General features: G+C 45.5%; 3 protein-coding genes across 3 annotated transcripts in view; 1 reads left to right on the top strand and 2 right to left on the bottom strand.

Annotated features, from left to right (window-relative positions):
* The window catches only part of LOC137874341 (4-hydroxy-2-oxoglutarate aldolase, mitochondrial-like), a 15,713-nt gene extending 15,187 nt beyond the window's left edge, over nucleotides 1-526 (bottom strand). Inside the window, exon 1 of the mRNA XM_068712979.1 lies at nucleotides 1-526. This exon is cut by the window's left edge and continues 19 nt beyond it. Within this exon, the coding sequence (XP_068569080.1) occupies nucleotides 1-195 (195 nt within the window). The 5' untranslated portion in view covers nucleotides 196-526.
* A 3,241-nt stretch (nucleotides 527-3,767) lies between these two features.
* LOC137874340 (metal transporter CNNM1-like) lies at nucleotides 3,768-16,084 on the top strand. The gene is made up of 10 exons (XM_068712978.1): nucleotides 3,768-5,208; nucleotides 11,319-11,462; nucleotides 11,555-11,695; nucleotides 12,066-12,235; nucleotides 12,332-12,422; nucleotides 12,995-13,140; nucleotides 13,754-14,045; nucleotides 14,723-14,827; nucleotides 15,076-15,180; nucleotides 15,686-16,084. Exons 1-10 carry the CDS (start codon nucleotides 3,768-3,770, stop codon nucleotides 15,763-15,765), a joined length of 2,715 nt encoding a protein of 904 aa, XP_068569079.1. The 3' UTR covers nucleotides 15,766-16,084.
* A 4,428-nt stretch (nucleotides 16,085-20,512) lies between these two features.
* LOC137874339 (aspartate aminotransferase, cytoplasmic-like) overlaps nucleotides 20,513-25,000 on the bottom strand; it is a 5,333-nt gene continuing 845 nt past the window's right edge. The window contains exons 2-9 of the mRNA XM_068712977.1: nucleotides 24,055-24,236; nucleotides 23,562-23,685; nucleotides 23,323-23,435; nucleotides 23,055-23,159; nucleotides 22,543-22,693; nucleotides 22,248-22,413; nucleotides 21,633-21,775; nucleotides 20,513-21,399 (exon numbers count right to left, since the gene is read on the bottom strand). Coding sequence (XP_068569078.1) covers nucleotides 21,260-21,399; nucleotides 21,633-21,775; nucleotides 22,248-22,413; nucleotides 22,543-22,693; nucleotides 23,055-23,159; nucleotides 23,323-23,435; nucleotides 23,562-23,685; nucleotides 24,055-24,236 — 1,124 coding nt within the window. The 3' untranslated portion in view covers nucleotides 20,513-21,259. The remainder of the gene's footprint in view (nucleotides 21,400-21,632; nucleotides 21,776-22,247; nucleotides 22,414-22,542; nucleotides 22,694-23,054; nucleotides 23,160-23,322; nucleotides 23,436-23,561; nucleotides 23,686-24,054; nucleotides 24,237-25,000) is intronic.

The following is a 25,000-nucleotide window of genomic DNA, read 5'->3' as shown; positions in this document are numbered from 1 at the left end:
ATACTTCTGCAGGTTTCCCTCCAGTTTCTGGTAGTCCACGTCCTCCTCGGGGGTGAACGGAGTGGCAATGGGCGGATACATCCCGCTGAGGTCCAGCGTGGAGGCTGCTGTGCGGCTCTGGGTCCGTGTCCATGCTGACAGGTGACCTCCTCTGCACAGGGGACTCAGACCTCTCCAGACCCGGACGCACAGCATCGTGAAGCGGACTGAGTGACCGAGTGACCGAGCTGCCCGCTGCCCTGTGTGTGCGTGTGTGCGTGTGTGTGTGTGTGTGTGTGTGTGTGTGTGTGTGTGCGCGCTGCTGGGACTCTGAACAGCTGCAGCAGACGAGGACGGTTAATCACTAATCCACTTTTGTAAATATTGACTTGAATTTGGGATTTCCGAGCAACTTTGAAACTGTCTCAACTCTCCGTTTTTCACTCGGTCACGTGTTTCTGTAAAAAAAACAAAAAGAAGCGCTCGTGTTCGTTTCTGGCGGCTTCCTCCTGCAGGTCAGCCGTCACCTGTTTGGGGACGATTGTCTAAAATGTTTCACCTCAACGCAAAGTTAGCAACGTGTGCTGCAGCAGATCAGAAGCTCCGCCCAGGAGCAGTAAGGGCTCATCAACCACTAGCACGGGACCAGGACTGTGCGCGTGGATAGAATACTCCATTACCTGGGCACAGGGGTCAGGTGTCCAAAGTGTGACGGCCCTCCATGTACCAACGAAGAAGAGACTCAGATGACCACACATACAACTACAAAAAGACACAAGGCAATCTAAAAAGAGTCTCAAATTGACCACAAAGAGCCATAAAACAGCTACAAAGAGACACAAAACAGCTACAAAAGAGTTTCAAAACAACTACAAGGAAACTGAAAAAGTCTGAAAAGTGACAGAAAACAAATACAAAAAGAGGCAAAACAACCACAGACATAAATAACTACAAAAATACATAAACAAGTGACACGAAATGACACCAAAGAGTCACAAAGCAACTACTGAGAGACTCAAATTGACCACAAATAAACATAAAACAACTACAAAGAGACAGACAAAATACAACAAGACACAAACCACATACAATGACACAAAAGAGACTCAAAACAACTACAAAGAGACACAAAACAACTACAAATAGACTCAAAACAACTACAAAGAGACACAAAACAACTACAAACACACATTTTTGGGAATTGAAAACAAAGTTAGTGTTCAGAAATGGTTGAAGACCTAATTTTTGCTAGATCTTAATAAAAAGATGAACACCACACATTTGTGATTTAGTTTGCATTGTGGCTGTCAGCAGTCACATCAAATAAGAATCAACAATAAAATAAAACGTATCAAGAGGAACACACAAGCAGAAAATAAGAAAAGTGTAAAGGACTGATTACAAAGCCTCTACCAGAACAACAGGAGGCAGTCACTCTCATATTATAGCATGTGAGTCACTGTAATTAATACGTTACTAAAATGCTCCACAGCCTCTGATGGACGTCACTCTACTGCCCCCGTGTGGAGAACCGTTCAGCTGCATCGACATGAAACGAATCCCAGATGAAGTACGTCGATGTGATTAATACAGAGCAGCAGAGCAGAAGGTACGAAACGACATCAGGCCCAGATCTCACAGAGGTGGGCTGACACTCTGTCACCTCCTTTAAAATGAAACGTTGCCTCCTTTATGTAGTAAAACAAGCAGCAGTGGACACTCCTGCACATACTTCAGAGTCTATTGATCTGAAGCTGGTTTTGTAGAGTTCGTGAGGCCCACTAGTTCCAGTTTGTTGAACCGCTTTTTACATTTTTTAAGTGGTTTGGAAGAACTGGACCTCAACCACCGTCTCACGCCGCTGTGATGAAGTAGAGAACAGACTGAGAGCAAAACGTTCCCTTCCAACGTCAGTGATTGACCTCGCTAATACTCCTGTGTCTTAATGGAAGCAACACATGCAGACACGTTATGAGATGAGATGCAATAAGATGCAATAAGATAAGATGCAATAAGATAAGATGCAATAAAATAAGATGCAATAAGATAAGATAAGATGCAATAAGATAAGATAAGATAAGATAAGATAAGATGCAATAAGATAAGATAAGATAAGATGCAATAAGATAAGATGCAATAAGATAAGATGCAATAAAATAAGATGCAATAAGATAAGATAAGATAAGATGCAATAAGATAAGATGCAATAAAATAAGATGCAATAAGATAAGATAAGATGCAATAAGATGCAATAAGATAAGATAAGATAAGATGCAATAAGATAAGATGCAATAAAAGAAGTAAAAAGAAGTTTCCGTCTGTCAATCACTGTGTAGCCCCGCCCCTAAATCATCCCCTGCTTTATGGTGTGTGTGACTCTAAATGGAGCATAATGTACTAAATGAACATCTTGCTGTATTGAAGAAGACTGTAAACTAGAGATTGAGACCATAAACTCATGTTTACAATGTTTACTGAGGGAATAAATCAAGAGAGAAGTAGAGTCATTTTAGACTAGACTTCTATACAACCAGAGGAGTCGCCCCCTGATGGACACTAGAGAGAATGCAGCTTTAAAGACACTTCAGCATTGACTTCACTATTCAGAACCGCAGGTTACCGTCTGGTCCAGCCTCAAACAGGTCTTTTGTGAAAGTGGCTTTATACTTTAAAAATGCAGATTTGTCATCTCAACATTCATTCTGTGAACTTCAAACAAAAACAGGTTTCAAGATTAGAAATGCTGTTTTACGCCATCCTACCGTGATGTAACTTATAAAACAATAATATCAGACATTTGTTTGTCTCTTTTTAGGAGGCAGTCGTGACATTATTCATCCTCAACATGTGTTGTTGTGGTTTCAGAAGGATGAAGAAAGTCGGAGAACAATTAGATACAAAACAGGACGTATAGTTCTTTATTTCTTTCCTTGGCAAATGATGTAACATTTTAGTCATTCTGTATCTGATAGCTTGACAGATGTGCATATAGCTGCCATAAAGAATACAATCTTGCTTCTGGACACTGTATTCTAGTTTTGAGCTCAGTGTTTATTACACCGGGCTGTGAAAAGTTAAATCTGGCAGATATGTAACCCAGCATTAATATACTCGTAAATATCAATGTTAATACACCACCACCACCTGTGCAGTTATACAGATACTTACTAATCTTTTTTTACAATAGTCTACAAAGTCAGCAAACGTGATTCTAATGTTTATAAACTGCTTTTGGTCTAAATTCACTTTTCCAGCAGTTTTATGATTTATGATTTATGGTTCTTCCTGATTAAAGTGACACGCTGGAGGATAAACAGCCTCTAACTGAGCTATAAAGCATCAGTGAGTTAGTTATTATCTGTTGATTTGATGAAGCCTTTTTTTTACCGTCAACAGCGTGCCTTAAGAAGGGCGATCAGGAAGTCAGTGTCCACCTTTACTTCAATAGAGGTGATGAGCTCAACACACTCCAGCGGAAACAAGAGTAACCTTAAAACACGAGAAATCCACTACAAATCAGTGATGACGCTCAATTAACAAAATGTAAAGTCGTTTTTTCACGGTGAGCTCGAGGCTATTATTGGAAAGTTACGTCACGGCGCAGTGGAGCGCGCCCCCTCTCTCTCTCTCTCTCTCTCTCTCTCTCTCCAGCAGAACATCGGATAGTTAGCAGAGAGCTGCTGCTCCCTCCCTCCCTCCCTCCCTCCCTCTCCACACATGGACCGGAACCACGCAGCGCCACGTGACCCCGCAGCTCGGGACTGAACGAGCCCCCCTCACACCGCATCATGGTTGCGGAGGATGCGGCCGCGCGGTCCCGAACCGGAGCCCCGCTCTCCCGCGGAGCTCCACTCTCTCCCTCCCGCCTGCTGCTGCTCTCCCTGGCCGTGTGCTCGCTGCTGCCCGCCCCGGCGCTCGGCTTGCTCGGCTTTCGGCCGGAGGAGACCGGAGCGGAGCTGTCCGTGGCGGACGGGGTGCTGAAAGCCACCGAGGGGACCCGCTTCATGCTGCGGGTTTATTACTCCACCTCCCCGCAGAGGCTCAACCGCACCGCGGCGACTCGCGCCAACAACGCCGCGCCCTGGATCGCCTTCATCGAGGAGCCGACCCCCGGGCGAGAGGGACAAGTTCACCCGAAGCGGAACATGTGCATGGACAAGAACGCCAGGACGTCCGACATCGAGGTTTTGGGTTCTTTCAAGTCCGCGTCCAGTCAGAACTCGGTGCTGGTGGAGCTGCTGGCCAAGGACCTGCGCAGGGGGGAGAAGATCAAATACTACTCCATGTGCGCTTTTGACGGATCCAAATGGGAACACTACCGGACGAGGGACTTCTGGGTAGCCGTGGTGGAGCGCTCGGCCCCCCCGGAGCTCTGGCTGCAGGTGCTGGTCTCCGTCCTGCTGCTCGGGCTGTCCGCGCTCTTCAGCGGGCTGAACCTGAGCCTGCTGGCGCTGGACCCGGTAGAGCTGCAGGTCCTCCAGAACAGCGGCACCGACAAGGAGCAGAACTACGCGCGGAAAATCGAGTCGGTGCGCCGGCACGGCAACTACGTCCTGTGCACTCTGCTGCTGGGGACCGCGATCATCAACGCCTCGCTCGCCGTGTGGATGTGCCAGATCCTGGGCATGACCTGGCTCTCCACGGTCATCTGCGCCTTCGGCATCTTCTTCATCGGGGAGATCCTCCCGCACTCGGTGGCGTCGCGTCACGGCCTGGCCATCGCCTCCAAAACCATCTGGGTGACGCGGCTGCTGATGGTGCTCTCCTTCCCCATCTCCTACCCCATCAGCAAACTGCTGGACCTCATCCTCAACCAGGAGATCTCCAACTTCTACACCAGGGAGAAACTCCTGGAGATGCTGCGCGTCTCCGACCCGTACCACGACCTGGTCAAAGAGGAGCTCAACATCATCCAGGGAGCGCTGGAGCTGCGCAGCAAGACCGTGGAGGACGTGCTGACGCCGCTGACCGACTGCTTCATGCTGGCCTCGGACGTCGTCCTGGACTTCAACACCATGTCGGACATGATGCAGAGCGGCTACACGCGGATACCGGTGTTTGAGAACGAGCGGTCCAACATCGTGGACATCCTGTTCGTCAAGGACCTCGCGTTCGTGGACCCGGACGACTGCACCCCGCTGAAGACCATCACCCAGTTCTACAAACACCCGCTGCACTGCGTCTTCAACGACACCAAGCTGGACGCCATGCTGGAGGAGTTCAAGAAAGGTGAGGGGGGGGGGGGGGGTGAGCGTGTGTGTGTGTGTGTGTGTGTGTGTGTGTGTGTGTGTGTGTGTGTGTGTGTGTGTGTGTGTGTGTTTCACTGAGGTCAAATGAAGTGCAGTCACAGAAGTTCATACAAAACTAAAAATTAAATAAATTTGATCAGAGACAAACTACAGTTCATATAATATGGTTATTCAGATATGATATGAATGATATAATTATGATAACATTTAAAGCACTTTTCATAATATAAAATGCAGCTCAACAGTCTAGACGGAGCAAAACCAATAACATAATAAATCCTAGAGACATGAAATATGACAGTAAAACAAGCTGATGACAGTAAAAAAAAGAGTATGAATATAAAATAAATATAAAATAACAATGCAGTTGGGGGGGGGGGGGTATGGGGGTACTGCTGACTAGGGTTCTCACCTCCATCATGTGTCTGATTGATTGATTGATTGATTTTCACATCAAGCGAAGGATTAGATTATATTAGATCTCTGTGCACAGATGAATTAACCGCTGTTGGAGCAGCAGGGACCCGTCAATCACAGTAAGCCCCGCCCCTAAATCATCCCCTGCTTTATGGTCTGTCTGACTCTAAATGGAGCATAATGTACTAAATGAACATCATGCTGTATTGAAGAAGACTGTAAACTAGAGATTGAGACCATAAACTCATGTTTACAATGTTTACTGAGGGAATAAATCAAGAGAGAAGTAGAGTCATTTTAGACTAGACTTCTATACAACCAGAGGAGTCGCCCCCTGATGGACACTAGAGAGAATGCAGGTTTGAGACACTTGAGCAAAAACCATGTTTTTGACCAGCTGTTTGCTGAAAACGACTCGTTAAGATTACAGGAGGATGAGGCCTGAAAGCTGCTGCTTTTGATCCTCTACCTGCTCAGCAGTTAACAGTGACGCATTGTGAACGTGTTTCTGTAAATGAGAGTTTGCAGAATGCATTGCCCCTCCCCCTTCATACCAAAAAAAAACAAACAACAAACAACAAAGAGCATGAGTCCAGTTTGCTGCAGCAGAGCACCGGTTCCTCCTGCCTGGGATCAGCTGCATCGCTGCTTACTGAGGAGCGTTAAAGGGGCGGGGCGCTCACCGACCAATCGGGGGCCTCGCTGTGCCTGTCACTGCCTTCATGCACAGTCAGCGTTTTTGTTGGTTTTTTTTTCTCTTCCTGCTGGGTTTGTGGTCGAGGACAGGAAGAGACGGGAGGTAAACAGAGAAAGGACACCTTGACCGAGTCCGTTTACCGGAGACACTTACGCCTCTGATGTGAAGTGAACCAGCTGGTGTCTACAAAAAAAAAACAACAAAACAAATTGAAACGTTCTTTGAAAAGGTTTTTTTTTTTACGGAAGCGAAGATGCAATTCTAAAAACGTGAGCTTCAGCTCTTCTGACTTTTATGTCGTTTTCTACACAAACATCTCGGTGTCACTGTTCCACAGAAGGACCCGGGTCAGACCATCTAAACGTCTCTCTCTCTCTCTCTCTCTCTCTCTCTCTCTCTCTCTCTCTCTCTCTCTCTCTCTCTCTCTCTTTCTGCAACAACACTTTCAGGCACTGCGGCAGAAAAAAAACGTTCCCTCATTCATTTCTATGGGACTCCTGCTGCAGTGGATGCTGAGAGCAATGGGTGGTGGTGGGGGGGGGGGGGGAGAGACACACCGCTGCATAGCGTTTCAGCGTTTAGTTAAATTAAACTGCAAGTGTGTCTCCATCTTCCTGTTCCCCATAGCAACACACCCACAACCACACAGCTCCTCGTGTTGTTCTTCAGCTCATCACGCTCTTCTTCTCTGGTTTATAGCGTGAGTCAACATTTGATTCATCTACTTTAAGAGCAAAGGGTGGCATTGTTGTTGTTGTCTTTGGGGGCTATACGTTCACACTCAGCGTGTCCTCGTACAACGGTTTCGTACGATATCCTAGAGAAAAGTTTCGGTGGAGATCCGCCAAAATCCGGGCTACAAACGGAACGATGCGGCGGAACCCCAAAACGGTCCGGCAGCTGGACGAAGCTTCGTTCTGCCTGATTTGACTGGGTGACCGAGGCTAAGTGGAGAGCAGGGCTGCCTTTCAATCAAGAAGGTCGGAGGTTCGATCCCCGGCTCTTGCTCCTTTAGTCTCATGTCAATGTGTCCTTGAGCAAGACACCCCAAAATTGCTCTTGTGTTGACACTCTCTCGGTCCTTCTCACTGAAACGTCTCCCAGGAGGCAGATATAAAATATTCAGTGTTCTGTATTTTCACTTTGTCTCTCTGTTCTCTCTATTCCTGTTGGGGTTTTTTTACAGTACAAGTCGCAGCTGATCAGCTCTCCTCCTGCCAACGCAAGTGAATGTATATAGAGGGTCGATGCTAATAACAGCTAATATATTTAATCCAAAAACAATAATTTACTCTTGTGGTCTTAGACTGTCAACTCTTACCATCGTGAGGTGATTTCCTTTCCTTCCCCAGCAGACAGCTTGACTTGCCACAGCGGGGAAAGGTGCTCAGGTGTAACTAATCACGGCTGAAGGTTCCTCACTGAGTGAAATGACCCGGAAGTATCGACAAAAACAAAAAAAGAAATGACATTAACAGTAAATATAGCAAACTGTCAATAAGAAGCATCAGTAAAAAAGGCCTTTGATAAATGATTAAACTGTTAAAAAGCAGATTTCATGGTGACACGCTTCTTGTAGTCCTTCTTCGTTGTAGTTTCATTGGCAGATCGTTGTCAGTGACGTCCACTAGTTAGCTTAATGAAAGTGGAGTTGGTTCTGAGCACTGCGGTTGTCTTTTCCTACCTCCTTATGAAGTCTCCTTCACATCTTTCCTTGGACCTCGCAACGTTTTTCCATCGAGGTCAAGGAGAAGTGGTTAGGAATAGTCGTTAGGAGGTAACTTTTGGACTCCTCGGCCGTAGCCTTTGACTTGTCGTAGCAGGAAATGGTGCACAGGTGTAATTAATCACGGCTGAAGTCGAGCCAAGAGTCGAACTGTCTGCAGGACAATCGACTATCTAACAATGCTTTAATCTGCTATGAAGCGTTGTGTTAGATTATATTCAAAACTCCTTAAAATCCCCATTTATATCCAGGAATAAACAAAGTTTTCTCTAAAGTCTAGGACTCGTTTTAAGGGGGGAATCAACGTGTGAGGAAGACGTTGATGGAGAAACCAAAGCAAAGAGATGTGATTCCTAAATCTTCAGGACATACAGCAGCAAACACTCTCTGCTCTCCCTCTTCCAGACCAGTTTGTATGTAAGGCTGACCTATTTAGCGGAATGCAGCTCTGCCAGAACTGTGTGCATATGTGAGTCTGTGTGTGCATTGATGTGGATGTGTGTGTGGGTGTGTGTGTGTGTGTGTGTGTGTGTGTGTGTGTGTGTGTGTGTGTGTGTGTGGTAGTATTTGGCAGGCGGAGAGTGTAGAAGCAGAGAGAGAATCTCAGTGAGGAAGTTGATTTGGAGCCAGAGTGTTGAGGAGGAGCTCCAAAACAAGGATTCACTCTGTGTTCTGGATGAGTGTGTGTGTGTGTGTGTGTGTGTGTGTGTGTGTGTATGTGTGTCTGTGTGTCTGTGTGTGTGTGTGTGTGTGTGTGTGTGTATGTGTGTCTGTGTGTCTGTGTGTGTGTGTGTGTGTGTGTGTGTGTATGTGTGTCTGTGTGTATGTGTGTCTGTGTGTGTGTGTGTGTGTGTGTCTACTGGGTGCACGTGTATTTCTGTATAATTGTCCACGTGTCTGCCTGTTTTTTCACCCAGCAGTACACGGATTATTAATTACTCCAGGAACGCCTAAAAGATTTTCCCTGTGGAAACACACACACACACACACACACACACACACACACACACACACACACACACACACACACACATCGTCATCCTGGAGGTGAAGCACAGCAGAGGCTCTGCAGACCCATGGGGTGAATTCAAGTGATGGATTGTGTTTTTGCACGCAGTGAACTGTGTGTGTGTGCGTGTGTGTGTGTGTGTGTGTGTGTGTGTGTGTGTGTGTGTGTGTGTGCGTGCGTGTGTGTGTGTGTGTGTGTGTGTGTGTGTGTGTGTGTGTGCGTTTTAGCTGTTACACCCACTCCATTCAGCTCCACTCACTGAGCATCAGTCTGCAGAGCTCCCACTCACTGTGAGTCACAGACAGCGTTACTCAAATCGAATCAGACAAATAAAAGCTATACAATCTTATTTGACAATATGCTGCTGTTGTACAGCCCTTCTGCATCTGTAGTCATTCATTGGGAGTGGGTTTGACCCTCTCTGAGAGGCGTTGTTTAGGCTGGGGTTCCACCACCGAGGATTAATCTAATCTAAGATTAGCATCAGAGTAAAAACAAAGACATGGTTTAAAACAAGCAAATACAGATTAAACAGAGCTCCGTTGAACAATAAAAAAATGTTTTTACTAAACAGAGATCCATTTTTAATTGTAAAACGTTAGTCAGAGTAACGTTAGTCAGAGTAACGTTAAGTCAGAGTAACGTTAGTCGGAGTAACGTTAGTCAGAGTACTGTTAACGTTAGTCAGAGTAACGTTAGTCAGAGTAACGTTAAGTCAGAGTAACGTTAAGTCAGAGTAACGTTAGTCAGAGTAACATTAACGTTAGTCAGAGTAATGTTAAGTCAGAGTAACGTTAGTCAGAGTAACATTAGTCAGAGTAATGTTAACGTTAGTCAGAGTAACGTTAGTCAGAGTAACGTTAAGTCAGAGTAACGTTAGTCAGAGTAACGTTAGTCAGAGTAACGTTAACGTTAGTCAGAGTAATGTTAAGTCAGAGTAACGTTAACGTTAGTCAGAGTAACGTTAAGTCAGAGTAACGTTAGTCAGAGTAACGTTAGTCAGAGTAACGTTAACGTTAGTCAGAGTAACGTTAGTCAGAGTAACGTTAGTCAGAGTAACGTTGACGTTAGTCAGAGTAACGTTAGTCAGAGTAATGTTAAGTCAGAGTAACGTTAACGTTAGTCAGAGTAACGTTAGTCAGAGTAACGTTAACGTTAGTCAGAGTAACGTTAGTCAGAGTAATGTTAACGTTAGTCAGAGTAACGTTAGTCAGAGTAACATTAGTCAGAGTAACGTTAGTCAGAGTAATGTTAAGTCAGAGTAACGTTAACGTTAGTCAGAGTAACGTTAGTCAGAGTAACGTTAAGTCAGAGTAACGTTAGTCAGAGTAACATTGACGTTAGTCAGAGTAACGTTAGTCAGAGTAACGTTAACGTTAGTCAGAGTAACGTTAGTCAGAGTAATGTTAACGTTAGTCAGAGTAACGTTAGTCAGAGTAACATTAGTCAGAGTAACATTAGTCAGAGTACCGTTAACGTTAGTCAGAGTAACGTTAGTCAGAGTAATGTTAAGTCAGAGTAACGTTAACGTTAGTCAGAGTAACGTTAGTCAGAGTAACGTTAAGTCAGAGTAACGTTAGTCAGAGTAACGTTAGTCAGAGTAACGTTAACGTTAGTCAGAGTAACGTTAGTCAGAGTAATGTTAACGTTAGTCAGAGTAACGTTAGTCAGAGTAACGTTAGTCAGAGTAACATTAGTCAGAGTACCGTTAACGTTAGTCAGAGTAACGTTAGTCAGAGTAACGTTAGTCAGAGTACCGTTAACGTTAGTCAGAGTAACGTTAGTCAGAGTAATGTTAACGTTAGTCAGAGTAACGTTAGTCAGAGTAACATTAGTCAGAGTACCGTTAACGTTAGTCAGAGTAACGTTAGTCAGAGTAACGTTAGTCAGAGTAATGTTAACGTTAGTCAGAGTAACGTTAGTCAGAGTAATGTTAACGTTAGTCAGAGTAACATTAGTCAGAGTAACGTTAAGTCAGAGTAACGTTAGTCAGAGTAACGTTAACGTTAGTCAGAGTAATGTTAGTCAGAGTAACGTTAAGTCAGAGTAACGTTAGTCAGAGTAATGTTAACGTTAGTCAGAGTAACGTTAGTCAGAGTAACATCAGAACATGAAAAAGAACATGAAAGTATGTGTTGTTGAAGTTGGTTTGGTTTTACTTTGTTTTAAACACTGTAAAGTATTTTTTTTACAGAATGAATTCTGGGTTTCAAGTGATACTGAATCAACGTTTTCTTCAAGGAAAGTCCCACCTCGCCATCGTGCAGCGGGTGAACAACGAGGGCGAGGGCGACCCTTTCTACGAGGTGATGGGCATCGTCACGCTGGAGGACGTCATCGAGGAAATCATCAAGTCAGAGATCCTCGACGAGACCGACCTCTACAGTATGTATGCGGGTCGGACGGGTCGGACCGTGTGGGAGTTTAGCGGTTTGCGCCGTGATTTTCTCATTCTGCCCGTGTTTCTGTTCCGGCAGCCGATAATCGTACGAAGCGTCGCGTTTCTCACCACGAGAGGAAGCAGCAGGACTTCTCCATCTTCAAACTGTCGGAGAACGAGATGAAAGTGAACATTTCTCCTCAGCTTCTCTTGGCGACGCACCGCTTCCTGTCCACAGGTAACCAATCAGCTGTTCATGTATCTCTAACAAAACAATCCTCACAGGGAAGGAGAGGGATGTTGTCTTCAGTTCCTAAGTTCTTTCAGGGACAATAGAATGTTGTCGGTGTTGGTTCCAAGCGGGGGCCGGAGGAGCAGAGAGGAGAAGCTCTGCTCCTGGAGGAGGAGGGCTCCCGCTGCTGCCGGGAGCTGAGCTCTCCTCCTCCCTCCGGAGCTCCGACTGCAGGTCCAAGGCTGCAGGTGAAGCCGGATCTGGGTCTGTCCACGGTGGACCGGTCTCTGCCGGAGGATCTGGGTCTGTCCACGGTGGACCGGTCTCTGCAGATTGGGTCGTAAGAACGTTTTGTCTCCTCTCTTTCCTCCATCAGAGGTGGAGCCCTTCAAACCAGCTCACATCTCAGAGAAGATCTTGTTGAGGCTGATCAAACACCCCAGCGTGGTTCAGGAACTCAAGTTTGATGAGAAGAACAAGCGAGCACCGCAGCACTTCCTGTTCCAGCGCAACAAACCGGTGGACTACTTTATCCTGGTCCTGCAGGTACCTGCTTTTATTACTGCAATAAAAAAAAACAAATGTGTGCAAACAAATGTTCCTGTCGCAGACAAAGCTCACGTGGTGTTTCTGTTTCTTCAGGGTCGGGTTGAGGTGGAGTTTGGTAAGGAGGCGCTGAAGTTTGAGAACGGAGCTTTTTCTTATTTTGGGGTTCCTTCCATCATGCCAGCAGGTACAAATACACACACACTGTTTTTATTCTTATCATCAAACATCCTTTCTCTCCACTGTTTCTCTCACTACACATAGAGTACAGTAAACTATTCCCCATTTTAATGTTCACCCTAAACTGAAAATGTAATCTTAATTTAGTCCCTTAAGTGACTGAATGTCCCAAAAATGTGCTTGTTTCTTAGCTCAGAGTGGCTCTCACGAATGCATACCGAGTATAAATATACATAAACACACTGAAAAACACTGGATTCATTTACCAATAAAAACAAAGCTGAAAGAACCTCAAACCTGTTTTGCGTTTTGTTAACGTATCGCCATGCACTCAAACTCTCCAGAAATATTCAGTGATGTTGTTTAAACCGCGTTGCACAGCTTGAAATGAGTGAACGCTTCAGAGTGGATTAACGGCCGGGAAAATAATTGCAAGCATTCATCGAGTGAAGTGACTCCAATGAATGGAAGCTTTCAGCCCACCTCAGATCAAGAAGGTCCAAATGAAGCTGAGCTCTAATGATTTGATCAAGTCCTGTTCATTCCGGTAGAAGAGCTTCACTGAATATTTAAATACAGTCCACAGATCCCCCTCCCGCAGCAGTGGTTTGGACCGCTCTGAGTCCATGCTGTACGGAGGCAGCATGGGCCAACTGAACGGAGGGGCGAACGTCTACCTGCCGGACTACTCCGTCAGACAGCTCACACATCTACAGATCATCAAGGTAACACTGTGCTTTCAATGTCTGCCTGCTTTTTTATCTAACACTCAACTGTTGTCACCTTAACTATCATCCAGTGAAACAGAAGTTAGAGTCTTATTAGCTTCTGTACTGTGAGTATCACAGTGAAACGGAATAGTGCTGCAGAAACGAGTCCTAAATGAATGAGTCTTGAAGTTTCCATGTCTTGAAGTCAATGTTTTTGTTTGCAACGTATCCTCATATAACGGTTCTTATGAAATTTTACGAAAAGTGTTGTTCCCCATTTTTTGTGCATTTTCCTATGAAGGTCCAACAACACCTGTTACATGCAAACAGTCTTTTCAAACGTCCTAACAGGAAACACCTTAGTTAGGTTTAGGCAACAACACAACTAAGTTTATGGTTTATGAAAAGATCGTGGTCTGGGCTAAAATAACTCTGAATGTGGCGTTGCGTTGTTGCGTTACGTTGTTGCGTTACGTTGTTGCGGTGCATTGTTACGTTACGTTGTTGCGTTACATTGTTGCGTTACATTGTTATTTTGTTGCATTACATTACGTTGTTGCGTTACGTTGTTGCGTAGGGTCCTTCCAACCCTTTATATTACCCACAATGCTCTGTTCCCGTGTGTCAGATTACCCGGAGCCACTACCAGAATGCTGTAACAGCCACCCGGATGGACAGCTCCCCTCAGACGCCTGATGCCGAAGCCTGTCTGGCAGAAGGCGCCACCCCGACCCCGGAGCCCCCGGCGGCAGGGCACGGCGCCACGCTGATGCCCCCGGAGCACACCACCACCACCACCACCCACACCCTCATGCCCCCACCCAGGGAGACCGGCCGGCCCAGCTCGGCCCGAACCCGAGGACAGCAGTCCAGCGTCCCGCACAGCACGTCGCTGCTGAATGAGAAGAATCGTATCGTCCGTAAGTATCCTCGACAGACAGGAAATGATCTGTTCTGGAGTTCAGACTGAAATAAAGAAGAAATGCCGCGAGCCATCAGAGGCAGACAAACAACGTTGGGTTCCTCAAATGAGTTTCTCTCAATTCATTAGAGCAAAATACTGAAAATGAATTGAGTTCAAGAACCTGTTTTCAAAACAGCTGACAGAGGCAGTCTGGGGAGAGATAAACAGACCGACGGACGGAGAAATGACTGAATATGAATGAGACGATAAGAAAAGAGAAGAAGAGACAGAAGGCTTGTTTGTGCTTCTTAATGGATCGCTATGAGACAGTTAGTGTTACATTATGGGGAAAGTTCATTTTTAATGGGTTTTGGGAGTAACATTAAGAATGTACTGTCAAGATGTATTGGCTAGGGCAGTTTTTGGAAGAATATACTCTGTATATTTAATGTAGACCATAAACTCATGTTCACAATGTTTACTGAGGGAATAAATCAAGAGAGAAGTAGAGTCATTTTAGACTAGACTTCTATACAACCAGAGGAGTCGCCCCCTGGTGGACACTAGAGAGAATGCAGCTTTAACACGTGAAGCATCGGCTTCACTCGGCAGAACCGGAGGTCGTCGCCTGGAGGTAGACCGACGTTAGAACACGCGTGTGCTTTGATGTGTTCATGTGTGTTTGTGCTGCAGGCAGCAAGTCTGACGGACAGAAGAGTCCCAGCGACTCGGTGTTTCTCAGGATGGACGAGATCCCTTACATCAGGGAGGACAGATCTGAGACCGACGCACACACCGGTACGACAAATGGTCCTTAACTGCTATGTTGATATACCAATAACGTAACAATATGTGGTGATAATATCCAAACACAACAATAAATGCTAACATGTTTTACTGTTTAAATGAAGTAAAATCTTGCCTTTAAAAGTTTCCAGACATCAGTTAAACCTAAAGCTGTTCATCATTGACAGGGTCTCTCTATCTCTCTCTCTCTCTCTCTCTCTCTCTCTCTCTCTCTCTCTCTCTCTCTCTCTCTCTCTCAGACATGGCCTCCGTTCCCATAGAGACGGACACGTCTCCTTTCATCAGCAGCCTCTCCCTGAGCGGCTCAGAGGACACGCTGGGCAAGAAACTCCTGCTCAAACTCAGTCAGTCTCTCACACACAAACCGGTTATTCACCAACCTTTTCTCTCTCCCTCTCTCTCTCTCTCTCTCTCTCTCTCTCTCTCTCTCTCTCTCTCTCTCTCTCTCTCTCTCTCTCTCTCTCCCCTGCTTTGCTTTGATTAACATGCAAACTCAACACTCCAGAGAACCCTCCTCCCACTCAAACATACATTAGTGATTTGGACTTGCCTACTTTGTATTCTCACGAAGTTTCCTAAACGGCGCGATACAAACAATAGCTCATAGAGTTTTTTTGGAATGTACTTCCTTACTCGCCGCTGATTGTTTGTGTTGTTTGTTCACCTAATGGAGAACTCACATATAATCACAGAGAACCTCATGTTGCTTTTTTTTTTTTGACTGTGGAGCAGATGTGTTCAAGTTTTACAGCTAAATGCAAAACAGCAACCAAACATATTTTGTTGTAAATGTTCACCAAGTCAAGTTGCTTGTATGTGCAACCTCACTAACTGCGTTGTCTCCTTCAGGCCACAAGAAGAGGAAAAAATCCCGCGAAGGAGAAAAGACGCCAGAGGACATTTCAGAACAGCCGCTGGTGAAAACCTAGCGGAGCGCGCGAGACGGAACCCCAACGCTCCGTCGTCCGATGGTTCTTTTAAGTCGAACTACAGCTATCAGAGTTTTATCTGAAAACAACACACACACACACACACACACACACACACACACACACACACACACACTGTTGGAGATGATGACGTGGACCCGTCACCAGGAATGTTATGAACACACGGATGGAAGACGCCATTTTATATACATGTAAAAAAAAAAAACAGGGGGGGGGGGGGGGGGGGGGGGGTCGCAGCTTTGGCAACAAACCGTAGCTTCACATCTACATCTTCATGTTGCTGCTTGTATATAAAGGAATGACGATGATGTATATGTATATATACATATATATATATATATATATATATATATACATATACATATATATATATACATATACATATATATATATATACGTATATATATATATATATACGTATATATATATATATATACGTATATATATATATATATACGTATATATATACGTATATATATATATATATATACGTATATATATATATATATATATATATATATATATATATATATATATATATATATATACACATATAGTAGTTTTTATACCCTCCTCATTTGATCACTACTCCAATGGAGCGAATAGAATATCGGATGGAAGACACCAAAGATGTTGCTGTTTTTGTACAGACTGCTCCAGATGTGCACAGGGGGGGGGGACATCTCAACAGAACACATGTTAACCGGCTGCTTTGTGTTCGGGCTTTTAGTTTGAAAGGTTGCTTGATTTATGTTGTCGGTTTCCTGCTGAAAGAGAAGTGAAGTCCCCCCCCCCCCCCTCCGGTGTCTCATTGGACTTTATGTTGTAAAAAGTGTGGACGATAGTCAACGGCTACCAACGGATCCCATTTGAGGTGTGCCATGAATTACACTTGCGTCCATTTAAAAGATAATTTTGTAAATTAAGAAAGTCTCAGTTTGTCGTAGAACCGCTTAGTGTTGTGTGGAACCGCTAGTCGCACACAACGTACGTCACCAACGCCAACATAGCTGTTTCACCCTGAAATGTAACTTTATCCAGGAGGCAACCTGAGAAGTTAAGCTAATGCAAAAGAGTCTGAAAGCTGCATTCTCTCTAGTGTCCACCAGGGGGCGACTCCTCTGGTTGTATAGAAGTCTAGTCTAAAATGACTCTACTTCTCTCTTGATTTATTCCCTCAGTAAACATTGTAAACATGAGTTTATGGTCTCAATCTCTAGTTTACAGTCTTCTTCAATACAGCATGATGTTCATTTAGTACATTATGGAACATTTTGAGTCAAGCAGACCAGAAAGAGGGGATGCTGGAAAAATCATTATTGAAATTGACAAACAATCACGTCTGTAATTCATGTAACAATTCAAACGGGATGAGATCATTAGTCGTCCTTCGTAGTTGACTACCGTACATATTTCTTTACAAAATAAATGGCGGTCCACCGGAAAGGGGCGGGACTTGAATGAAATAACAAATACTAATCTTTTTTTTCTTCTATTTCTGTACGAACAAACCTTTTATATCCAGATGGTGTCTGGATGTTCTTCCCTTTCCTTCTAAGCAGAGAACATAATAAGGCCAAAAGTGTGTGTTGGCCCCTTTACTTACAATGATATTTTAGACATTAGTGTATCTTTGCATCAATATTTGTTTTTTTATGTAAATGTTAGGAGGTCAAAAAAAAAGGGTTTGGACACCTGCGTCCTCAGAGCTAAAAGCTCCGTGTTATTTAATTATTGATCAGGTTGGATTTATGTCCTTCATTAATATTCGGCTCTGTGGTGGAAGTCGTCACCGTCGACCCTCCTCCGCCGCTTGTTTTTGAAGGTACGTGATCAGAATCACAATTTTTACACCTCGTAAAAACCTCGGACGTGGTTCCGGGAGAGATCTGAACCGACAATGTTTGCATGCAGATTTTCTTTTATAAATCTCGAGTGAGCCTTTGATTTCAGCTTCATGACCACCGAGCCTCTTTAAATAGCCATCTGTTGAGCGGGAGCCCTTTTCATCAGATCCATTTCTATTATTAATGACCCCCCCCCACTTCCTCTCTGGCTTCTTTCTCTTTTATTGGAGGTGAAATGAAAGTGAGCTTCTGGCTGCAGCCACTTTCCACCACAACACAGGACGTGTGATGTTATACAGGATGTCTAGATTACAGACGTTTAACCAGGTTTATGAGGCCAGAACCTTCCATGTGAGTAAACTGGACACTCAGCCAATCGACATGTACATAATAATAGTGCTGCAGGGCTTTTAAAGTCTAACCAGCTGGTTCCCTCAACGGGATTCTTCCATTACATTTTGGATTATTACAGAAATTATTACAGAAATCTCTGTGGAAATCAAACATTTATGACACGTTTTGTTCATCAAGATGATCTAACGTTAGGCTATGAAGGAACGCCACCACGGTCACATGACTTCAGGTCACCACTGAGCTAAAGGCGGCAACCTCCGGTTCTACCAAGTGAAGCCGTATCTTAAACCTGCATTCTCTCTAGTGTCCACCAGGGGGCGACTCCTCTGGTTGTATAGAAGTCTAGTCTAAAATGACTCTACTTCTCTCTTGATTTATTCCCTCAGTAAACATTGTAAACATGAGTTTATGGTCTCAATCTCTAGTTTACAGTCTTCTTCAATACAGCATGATGTTCATTTAGTACATTATGCTCCATTTAGAGTCAAACAGACCAGAAAGCAGGGGATGATTTAGGGGCGGGGCTTACTATGATTGACAGGTCGCTGCAGCACTCTATGTACACAAACCGTTCTTAATGTGATCCAACCTTTAAGGTCACCGAAATCACCTGCATTCATACCAGAATGACTTATTTCATTTATTTTCCACATCGGCAACAAAAAACAGGATTTCTAAAATAAAAAAAGATTGTTAGAATTTGAGATGTAGAATATTTCCAGAGTCCAAGAATATTCTTTTAAAGACATATTTCCGTTGCCCCTCCCCCCCCGAATGGGTTTGAATGTGCATTGAAGGGTTATTTAACGGGTTTACGCTCTGAATGTGAATGAAGCGTTGACGGCGGAGCTTCTCCAGCATGAACACAGCAGTGATGCTTTAAATTGGGGTTCAATGTTTCTGAACTCCTCTTTAAGTTTTGCTGCAGACATTTTGAAAACACTTTATGCAATCGACTCGGCAGATTGTGGAGGAAGGAGGAGCCATGACCAAGAGTCTTTTTTTTTTTTTTTTTTTACCTTATCCAAAAAACAACACCGGTGACTTCAGCAGTTCTGTGAAATGTTGTTTTTGGTCCAACTGAGTGGACATTTCCGACCCAGGAGGAGGAGGAGGAGGAGGAGGAGGAGGAGGAGGAGCACAGGTGTAAATAAAATGGCTGGATTCCAATGAGCTTGTGTCTTTGGTACTGTCACATCTCACAGCTGATCATTTATCATGTTCTGTTAAAATATGAATAATAAGTCACCGAGCAGAGATACAAGAAGCTCAAGATATATTTAGTGGAGACGCTACAGAACATGATTATTGACTAATGAAACTTCACCAGTTCATATCTGACATTAAGATGATTTAAAATAAAGTTTTCCGAAATGTTACGTTTAAATATGCAAATGAGGTATTATCTAATGGTAACTTTTGGTGAATTTAGTAGTAATCTACAGACGTAAACAGACAAACGTAGTAAAATAAACAAAATTATGAATGAATAATTGTATATAAGTGGCTGGGTTTTCAAGACTCAGTCTACTTGAGTTCAAATTTTAAATTCTGTTTAGGACGGGACAGGAGGGGACGGGACAGGACAGGAGGGGACAGGACGGGACGGGACAGGACAGGAGGGGACAGGACAGGCGGGCGTGGCTCCGTCTGTCTGAGTTTGCAGGATCACATTTGTGGCACTGCAGCACAGAGGAGGAGGAGGAGGAGGAGGTGGGAGATGCAGGGGAGGATGGGAGAACAGAAGAGTCTGAAGTCTCATGTCGGGCCGATATAGAAGCTGTTCTGACAGAATAATAAATATAATTAAGGTCCCTGACTGAACTAACCTGCTGCGTCATTTTATTTTGGTGGGTCACCAGCATTAAGGAGCAGTTTGTGTTTCACTGGAGGTTTTTAAAGGTCTCACCATGTTTAAATGACAATCATCTAATTTAAAGATTTGAATCACTGCCATCCAGTCAGTTTCCAAACACCGAGACGGATCCATGGCAGACCGGGGGAGGATGCTCCCGAACTCCACTCATTGGTTAATGTAACAGGCGAGTGGGGGGGGGGGGGGAGAGAGGGGGGGAGAGGCCTCCCTCCTGGGTGCGGTATACATCAAACCTGCTGAGTCACTTTGCTGCATTGAAGCGGCCGACCGCAGCCAATCGGCGTCCTCCTCCGGGGGTCAAACACGTGACGATGAGCGATTCCTCCGCAGGACTTCTGTCGATCAGATTAGAGCCGTCGATTCATTTGATCTTTGTGTTTCTGTACCTTCACCAGTCCTACAGAGAGCCGACGTGAGCGACGCATGGATCTATTAATGCTCGGGTTACTGGGTAAGAAAGGCTTTCAGGGCAAAACATGAGACCAACCGACACATCGTTCGTTCTGTCAATAACAGGAATACATAAAGATATTACCAGAAAGAGAGCGAGAAGAACAAGACTCATTCACTTCTTTCATGGATGTAGAAATGTTAGAAACGGTCCAGGAGGGTTTTGTTCTGGGTGGAAATAACAGACGGATCACAGATGTGTGGTTTGTGGTTCATAATTTATTACAGTACTGTGTGCCATTACAAACACCACCACAGTGATGGAGAGAGGTCATGTGACTGAGGTCGCTCTCTGTCACACGATAAGGACACTGCAGGGCGGGGGGGGGGGGGGGACAACAACAGAGACAGAGGAGAGGCGGTTTGTTCAGCGATCATCCATGAAGCTGCAGGTGTGACAAAACACCTGCAGCTTCATGCACCAGCTGTTACCATAGAGACCGCAGGCTCACGACGCCCTCATTCACACCTCAGCATCACGACTCGATCGATAAATCTACACGTTTCATTATTAACATCGTATATAATATATTCTGATGGCTGACAAAATAAACCAAGATTGATTTGAACCGATTTGTTTTTGGGCTTCAGAGCTTCTTCAGGGAGTAACAGCACCTGTGACATCATCTATTCACACTAACCTTTTGTTCAACACGACACGTTCAGCTACAAACCAAGGTTCATGAGTTACACATTAAGGTGTGGTTCTTTGTGCGTTCAAGTGTCTTCCTAAATAAAAATAAAAAAAAGCATTGCACCTCCCGAAGGTTTTTACACCTTCACGTGAGAACAAAAAAAACACACAGCGGTTCGACTGCAAACCCCCCCCCGGTGCAGTCTAACCAATCAAGAGGTTAGATGATGAGAAAGGGGGCGGGGCATAAGGGCACAGACACAGACGGTACTTCCTGTTGCGCGCAGGAGGCGTGGAGGACGGAGGCGGCCTTCACTGGACCTTGGTGACGGCGTCGTGGATGGACTGGGCGACGTAGTCGATGTTCTTGGAGGTCAGGCCGCACATGTTGATGCGTCCGCTGGCCATCAGGTACACATGCTTCTCTTTGATCATGAACTCCACCTGTTTGGCTGGAGAGACGAGAGAGTCCCAACACGGGGGGACGGTCACACAGAGCTGCCACACACACACACACACACACACACACACACACACACACACACACACACACACACACACACACACACACACACACACACACACACACACACACACACACACACACACACACACACACACACACACACACACACACACGTCGAGTACCCTGCCGCTGTGCAGGACGGCGTGCGTTTTCACTCACGGTTGAGGCCGGTGAAGCTGAACATGCCGATCTGCTGGGTGATGTGGTCCCAGGTCCCCGGGGTGCCCAGACCCTGCAGCTTGGCCTTCAGCTGATCCCTCATCAGCAGGACGCGCTCCGCCATGGTCTTCACGTTACCTTTCCTACAGCGAGGAGACGAGAGAAGGAGGCGAGCGGGGGAAAAGAAGAAGGACACGAGAGAACTATAATAAAAATAAAAAAACGTAGGAGCGCTCGAAGTTCAGATAAATGAAGTTCGTGGAGACGTTCTGAAACGTCGCGTAGAATAAAGAGATTTTAAACTTCCGTTCGGTTTCCCTTTTTTCTGACCGAAGCGGTCTCCCTCTGTGATGTGTTCAAGGACCGTAGGAGAGACGATGATCTGAAGATCATGGTAAAGAGTTCTACAGCTTCTGGCTGTGATAAGCGGTTTATTTTAAGACTTTCTTCTTCATTTGACTTGTATGATCGCCGGTGATTAAACCCACCTTCCCCCGTCTCAGGAGGCGTTTGAAAGGCTGACTTTAAAGACATTTTAATAGCGGTTAAGTCATCGGTTATTTCGTGAATTCAAAGCCTTTCTAAGACTTATTAACCGCTGCGTTTGGGGCGTACCATTCAGCGAAGAGCTCGGGGCAGTTGAGGGTCTTGCTGACGATGCGGGCTCCCTGAGACGGCGGGTTGGACCAAGTCGTCCTGACGAGCTTCTCCATCTGGGACAGGATGCGGGACAAGTTCTCGCTGTCCTGGGCGACCACGGTCAGGTTACCGACTCTCTCATCTGAGGGAACAGAGGGACTACGAGTCATCTTTAACGCACATACCGGGGGGGTGAGCAGTTCTTCTGGGACTTGAACTCATCTCGGGTATATTTATAGATTGTTTTTTGTATTCATTTCGGTGCACTCACTGTAAAGGCCGAAGTTTTTGGAGAAGGACTGAGCTACGAACAGCTCAAAGCCCTCGGAGACAAAGTAGCGGATGGCCCAGGCGTCTTTGTCCAGATTGCCAGAGGCGAAACCCTGATAGGCGGAGTCAAAGAATGCAAACAGGTTCCTCCTCTGGAGACGGAGAAGAAATCAAAACCAGTAGAAGATGAGAAGACATATTTTAAAAAACAACAACACTGAATTAAACAAAAGTTGATGAAAAGAAATGTTAAATAAAAGCAATAATCCCTCTGAACCCCACTGACAGGAGCGTTCCTCACACGCGATGTGGTCGAGGACCGTCGGAAACGGGGAAATCGGACGATAAACGCTCGTTTTTTTACAGCTTCTGGCGACGATGAATGGGATAATTTGCTTTTGAAACCCAGCCGGTGAGTTTTGGGGTTCAGAGGGTTAATGAGAACAAAGTGTAAATACCCACGTTACATCAGGACCAACAGGATGTGTACAGAGGACCTGGACGTCACCTCACCTTCATGATCTCAGAGATCTTCTTCCACTCCTCCGGGGTCGGGTCGGTGCCGGTGGGGTTGTGTGCGCAGGCGTGGAGGACGAAGATGGAGTGTTCTGGAGCTTTCTGTTTTTAAGAGAAGGATAAAATAAGCAGGGGATGCTTTAGGGGCGGGGCTTACCGTGATCGACAGGTACCACTGCGGATCCGTTACACCACTACCAGTTATCTAACGTCTCGTGAGCCGAGCCGACCTGCGGACGATTTCGCGGTACGCGGCGGTTCTCACCTCCAGGTCGTCCAGGAGCCCGGCGAGGTCCAGGCCCCTCTTAGCAGCGTCCCAGTAGCGGTAGGGCCGGATGTCTTTGAAGCCGGCGTCAGCAAACACGCTGTTGTGGTTCTCTGGGAGGAAGAAGAAGAAGAAGAACAGATAGTTAAGACCTCAGATCTATTAAACTGTGCTTCCGGCAGCAACAGGCTGAGGACATTTTGGGGTGAATGCAGAGCTCCGTGTCCAGGTCCACTGACCCCAGGTGGGCGCCGACACGTAGACGGGCGTGGCCGTGTTGTTGACGCCGTTGTACCAACGCCGCAGGAACTCCGCCCCGATCCTCAATGCACCCGTCCCACCCAGAGCCTGGACCCCCCCGACCTGAGACGGGACGAAACGAGAGAGGACATTTAATAAATGTTAACTAAATGAAAGAACTGAGGGACGTAAAACTGTTATTTACATTTATGTGATATTTATTTGATCTATCAAATAATGCTTTGATCTATAAGAAGTCAAAAACAATGACATCACAAGTTTAACATCTCATTTAATCTATGCGTGTGTCTCACCCTGTGTGTGTGTGTGTGTAGGTGTGTGTCACCCTGTGTGTGTGTGTGTGTGTGTGTGTGTCACCCTGTGTGTGTGTGTGTGTGTGTGTGTGTGTCACCCTGTGTGTGTGTGTGTGTGTGTGTGTGTGTGTGTGTGTGTGTGTGTGTGTGTGTGTGTGTGTGTGTGTGTGTGTCTCACCCGGTTGTCCTTGATGGCGGCGCTGTCGTCTCCCAGGGCCACCTTGGAGGAGGCGGAGCGGAACTCTGGCAGGCCGAGGATGGGCAGGTACTCGTGGTTCAGGCTGCCGTCCTCCACGATCAGCCGCTCCACCTTCTTCACCACCGGCAGCACCCACGGCTGGCAGTCGTCGGTACGGTAAGCTGGAGGGGACACGAAGCGGCGCGTCACTTTAAATCAACAAGCACCGCAGACAGTGACGTACGCGATGAGAACCAACACACTGTCAGTAGAGAGAACTCTACTTCTAGGTAACGTGTCCTTTCACAGACTAAATCACCGCATCGCCTCAACCACTGTTCAGTGTTTAAACCGAGCTAGTGACGTTAGCAGCACCGCTAACGGCTAACCAACGGAGGTTCACTTCAGTTACACTATGACGAATTCAGGCTCTGCTCAGTGAACACGAGTACTGGCTGAAGGTAAATTATAACTGTATCATGATATGTTCACGTGAAATCTGTAAAATGTAGTTTTGATGACAAACTTGAATAAATACAGTAGTTTGAAGATGTTTTCACATGAATATAAAATAGATATTAGAGATTACACTCTGTGTGTGTGTGTGTGTGTGTGTGTGTGTGTGTGTGTGTGTGTGTGTGTGTGTGTGTGTGTGTGTGTGTGTGTGTGACATATTTGACTCCTGAAGAACTCGCGCTCCCTCGTACTGAAGCTGTATCAGATATCAGACCTTCACCACAGCTGTAGACGCACTTTTCAAAAAGGTCAAACAAGCAGCCTGTTGGTCAGTGGATTCTGTTCAGGGTAACGATGTACAAAGACAGTTACTTTTATTTAAACGTGCTCAAAACACAGCAAGTCAAAACGAAGCGTTATTTTAAAAGAAGGAGGAGCTACGTTTGGACATCGCGACACCTCAGGTTGAAAACAAACGTGCTGGATGCAG

Source organism: Cebidichthys violaceus, unplaced genomic scaffold (genome assembly GCF_023349555.1).
Source record: "Cebidichthys violaceus isolate CVI_PGR_0920_01 unplaced genomic scaffold, fCebVio1.0.p SCAF_189, whole genome shotgun sequence".
NCBI lineage: Eukaryota > Metazoa > Chordata > Actinopteri > Perciformes > Stichaeidae > Cebidichthys > Cebidichthys violaceus.
Note: the sequence above shows the minus strand (reverse complement) of the source record. Positions and strands in the feature narration are given on the sequence as shown.

Excerpts from the sequence above, each read along its gene's own strand:
- LOC137874340 (XM_068712978.1), top strand. The coding sequence starts at position 3,768 with ATGGTTGCGGAGGATGCGGCCGCGCGGTCCCGAACCGGAGCCCCGCTC. Across the intron at positions 14,828-15,075 it reads TGAGACCGACGCACACACCG|ACATGGCCTCCGTTCCCATA; the intron begins GTACGACAAATG and ends TCTCTCTCTCAG. Across the intron at positions 15,181-15,685 it reads GAAACTCCTGCTCAAACTCA|GCCACAAGAAGAGGAAAAAA; the intron begins GTCAGTCTCTCA and ends TGTCTCCTTCAG.